Source organism: Corylus avellana, chromosome ca1, assembly GCF_901000735.1.
Source record: "Corylus avellana chromosome ca1, CavTom2PMs-1.0".
In the NCBI taxonomy this organism is placed as follows: Eukaryota; Viridiplantae; Streptophyta; class Magnoliopsida; order Fagales; family Betulaceae; genus Corylus; species Corylus avellana.
The window spans coordinates 14,813,864-14,818,158 of NC_081541.1; the positions used below are offsets into that span (position 1 = coordinate 14,813,864).

General features: G+C 41.3%; 1 protein-coding gene across 1 annotated transcript; it reads left to right on the forward strand.

Moving 5' to 3' along the window:
- The first annotated feature begins 355 nt into the window (after nucleotides 1–355).
- On the forward strand, nucleotides 356–703 carry LOC132189072 (uncharacterized). The gene has a single exon (XM_059603612.1). The coding sequence runs from the start codon at nucleotides 356–358 to the stop codon at nucleotides 701–703; it is 348 nt and encodes a 115-aa protein (XP_059459595.1).
- Nucleotides 704–4,295: the final 3,592 nt, after the last annotated feature.

Below are 4,295 nucleotides of genomic sequence, written 5' to 3' on the forward strand. Positions count from 1 at the left end.
TAGGAGAGCACCTAACATTTTCGTGAAATGCCACTAAGAATTTAGTAAGAGCTCATCACCATGAGATGTCAATAAGAAAATATTAACAAGAGCAATTAATAAGAGCTTATCACCAATCGCAAGAAAAGCAAGTGCTCATCACATCAAGATTTTAGTAAAAATAAAATATCCAAATAGGATATAAAAAAATGAACAAAAATTTTCTCCAAACTAATTTAAAGGAAATATCCTCTAATTTATTTAAAATAGTGTCAAGTGTCTTTTGAACTTGGCCCTATAGGTTTGTATCAAAGATTTCAATGAAATAGTTACAAGCTCGGAAAAATGGGGTGGTGGGGAACGAGCAAATAGCCAGATGGTCGGGTTTCGACAAGTGCTAGAAAACTATGAACTTTCAGACCTTGGGTTCCGGGGCCCGAAGTATACATGGAGCAATTGCTGGGATAATCAAGAGTTTACCAAGGAAAGGTTGGACCAGGGAGTGGCCAATCCTATTTGGAGGGGAATGTTTCCGGAAGTTGAGGTGGTGGTAGAAAATATAGTTTGCTCCGACCATGCTCCTTTGATACTATGTCTAATGGGAAAAAGAATGAATGGGCAGGGGCCTAAGCGATTTCGTTATGAGGCTTCTTGGCAGCTTGAGGAGGGTTACTCTACTATAGTAACAAAGGCATGGGTCCCTCCAAAAACAGCTGGGTTCTAGTTGGCAGAAGATTGAGTTAAATCTGTCACGGTGCAAAAGGGTGCTTGTAGTATGGTAGGGGGACGCAATGGCTCACTGTAGGAGAACATAACCAGCTTAAACAAAAGACTCCATGACCTTCAAGGGCATGAAGAAGGCAGGGTGGGTGAGGAGACAAAAGCTGTTAAAAAGGAATTGGAGTTGTTGCTGGAAAAATCTGACCTTCACTAACAGAGAGCAAAAACAGAGTGGCTGCGGAGTGGGGATCGAAACACCAAATTCTACCATGCATGTGCGAATTCACGACGAAAATCTAATACCATTTATGCCATTAAGGATGCTGAGGAGCGGCTGTGCTCTGTGGAAGATGAGGTACAATTGGCTTTTATCAATTATTTTATTGAATTGTTTACATCTGAAAATACAGGAAATAGGATGTCTTGCCTCCAACCATTAAACTGTCGGGTCACTGAGGAAATGAATAGATCACTGGTATAGCCGTTTACAGCAAAAGAGGTGTCTTTTGCACTTTCTAATATGGCCCCTTTAAAACCCCCGAGCCCAGACGGTTTCCCTGCAAAATTTTTCCAGGAAAATCCGCATATTGTGGGGACGAATATATGTAATGCCATTCTTAAGTCGCTCCATTCCGGTAGAATGCCTGATTTTTTGAACTTAACACATATTGCTCTTATTCCGAAAATAAAAAATCCCATAAGTGGCTCAGATTATCGGCCCATAAGCCTCTGCAATGTTATATATAAGTTAATTTCAAAGATGCTAGCAAATAGATTGAAGAAGATTTTACCACATGTTATTTCTCCTGTTCAAAGCACTTTTATCCCAAGGAGATTAATTACTGATAATGTCCTTGCGGCATATGAGACACTCCATACCATGCACACACGTTTGAAGGGTAAGTAAGGATTTATGACCGTAAAGCTAGATATGAGAAAGGCTTACGATAGAATGGAATGGGAATTTCTTGAGGCCGTTATGTGGAGGTTGGGATTTGATTCACGCTGGATAAATCTAATTATGATGTGTGTTACAACTGTTCAATATGCAGTGGTCGTAAATGGGAAGCCGTGTGGAAGGATTAAACCACAGAGGGGTTTGCGGCAAGGGGACCTGATTTCCCCCTATTTGTTTATTCTCTGTACAGAGGCTTTGAGTGCTATGTTGTCACATGCAAATGAAGAAGGGGCTTTGACGGGGGTTGCCACTTCTCCAAGGGGACCTCGAATAAGTCATTTGTTCTTTGCAGACGATAGCCTACTTTTCTGTAAGGCTAGTCTTTCCCAATGGGACTATCTTACTAGTGTACTACGGGTTTATGAAGCTGCTTCGGGACAACGGCTCAATAATAATAACACATCGATTTTCTTCAGTAAGAATACTTTGCCAGAAGATAAGAGAGCAATTTTGGAGGCTTCCGGTCTTCCAGATACCCAAAGATATGACACTTATTTGGGGCTTCCTGCTTTAGTAGGAAAATCCCGAACTGCCGCTTTTAAGAGTATTATTTATCGAGTATGGAAAAGGCTTCAAGATTGGAAGCTGAAATTTCTATCATAGGCGGGAAAATAAGTTCTACTTAAGGCAGTGATTCAGGCTATACGCACCTATTGCATGAGTGTTTTCCTTCTTCCACGTGCTCTTTGCACGGAGATAAATTCACAAATGCATAAGTTTTGGTGGGATTATTAAGAGAACCAATCTCGGGTGAACTGGATGAGTTGGGAGCGTTTGGGTTTGTCAAAAGAGCGTGGAGGAATAGGGTTTCAGGATTTTACTTGTTTTAATAAGGCTCTTTTGGCAAAACAGAGTTGGAGGCTGTGGCATCACCCGAATAGTTTGGTTGCTAAGATTATGAAGGCCAAATATTATCCGGGTAGTTCTATTTTGGAGGCTTGTGTTGGAAGGCGGCCTTTTTTTGCATGGAGAAGCATACAGAGTTCTTGTGGTTTACTTAGTGAAGGGTTGATTTGGAGGGTGGGTAATGACTGTAAAATAAGGATTTGGAAGGATAGATGGGTACCAATCCCAACTACTTTCAAAGTTATCTCCCCACCATCTTTATTAAGCCCGGATGCTATGGCTAGTGAACTGATTGATGCAAACACTAAAGGGTGGAACCGCCCTCTTTTAGAAGTATTATTTTTAGAAGAGGAGATAGCCAAGATCCATGAGATCCTAATTAGTTGTACAAACCAAGTGGATACTCTTATTTGGAGGGGAACAAAGAACGGGGTGTTCTCAGTTAAGAGTGCCTATCACTTGCAAAAGGAGAAGGAAAATTATGCCATGGCCTTAGGTTCTACTCCTAAGCTGGGAGGTGCAGCTTGGAAGAGATTATGGGCTCTACCCGTGCCTCAGGTTGAATTTTTTTTTTTTTTTTATAGAGGGCATGCCACAATATTCTCCCGACTAAGGAAAATCTCTTTAAAAGGAAGATTATCTCGGACCTTCTCTGTCCGGTATGTGGTTTAGAAGTTGAGACGGGGTTCCATATTTTGTGGCAGTGTACGTTAGCTATGGATGTGTGGTCTACGGGGCACATAATATTTCAGAAATTTTTTTTCACTGGGCTTGATTTTCTGCAGGTGGTTTGTTCTCTGTTTGAAAGGTGTTCTCAGGAGGAACTTTACCAATTTGCTGGTTTGGCACGACGCATTTGGCTGAGGAGAAATGAGTTTGTTCATGGGGGAACCTTCTCACACCCTAAGCTACTCATGGACAAAACTTATTCTGCTATGCAGGAATTTAGATTGGCCTAGGATCGAGGAGAACAGTGTGCATCTTCTCGTGAGGAACTACATGTTGTTCATTGGATTGCTCCTTTGCTGGGCTGGGTAAAAGCTAATTGGGACGCTGCTCTATATAGGAAGTCGGGTTGGCTGGGGCTGGGCGTGGTAGTCCGAGATCCATACGGCAATATGTTGGCTGCACAGTGTGCTATCCAGAAGGGGTGTTTGGCCCCGGCGGTGGTTGAGGCGAAGACCATCCTTTTGGCCGTCCAACTTTGTCGAGAGCTGGATATGTCTACTGTCGACTTCGAAGGGGATGCCAAATTAGTCATTGATTCTGTTAACTCGGAGACTGCAAATTGTAGTTGGATGGGGCATGTGATCGAGGATATAAAGGTGGAGCTCTGAGTATTTCATCAGTGGCAGGTTTCTTTTGTTAGAAGGGAAGGGAACAAAGTGGCTCATCTCCTTGCACAGTTTGCTGTGAAAAATATTGAGAATAATTCCTGGCTTGTATTGCCTTCTGCTTGTATTTGTGATGTTTTGATTTTGGAGCAATTTGCTCCGGCTGCTTGATTTCTTAATGAGAAGCTTCTATTATTTTCAAAAAAAAAAAAAACAAAAAAAAAACGTTAGTCTAAGTTAGTAAATTGCAATTAATGACCTTAAGAATTTAATGTGCGTTTTAAATATTTATAGACACTTGGCATTATTTTAAATGGGTTTGAGGATATTTCCTCCACAAACTTGTTTGAATGAATTTTTTGTCATAACAAAGTCCCTTCTAGATCTCACACAAACATGATGTAACACAATCAAGAAGGGACTGACAACACATTACTACAAAAGGCTTACTTACTGGA

Coding starts and splice junctions, on each gene's coding strand:
- LOC132189072 (XM_059603612.1), top strand. CDS start 356: ATGGTCGGGTTTCGACAAGTGCTAGAAAACTATGAACTTTCAGACCTT.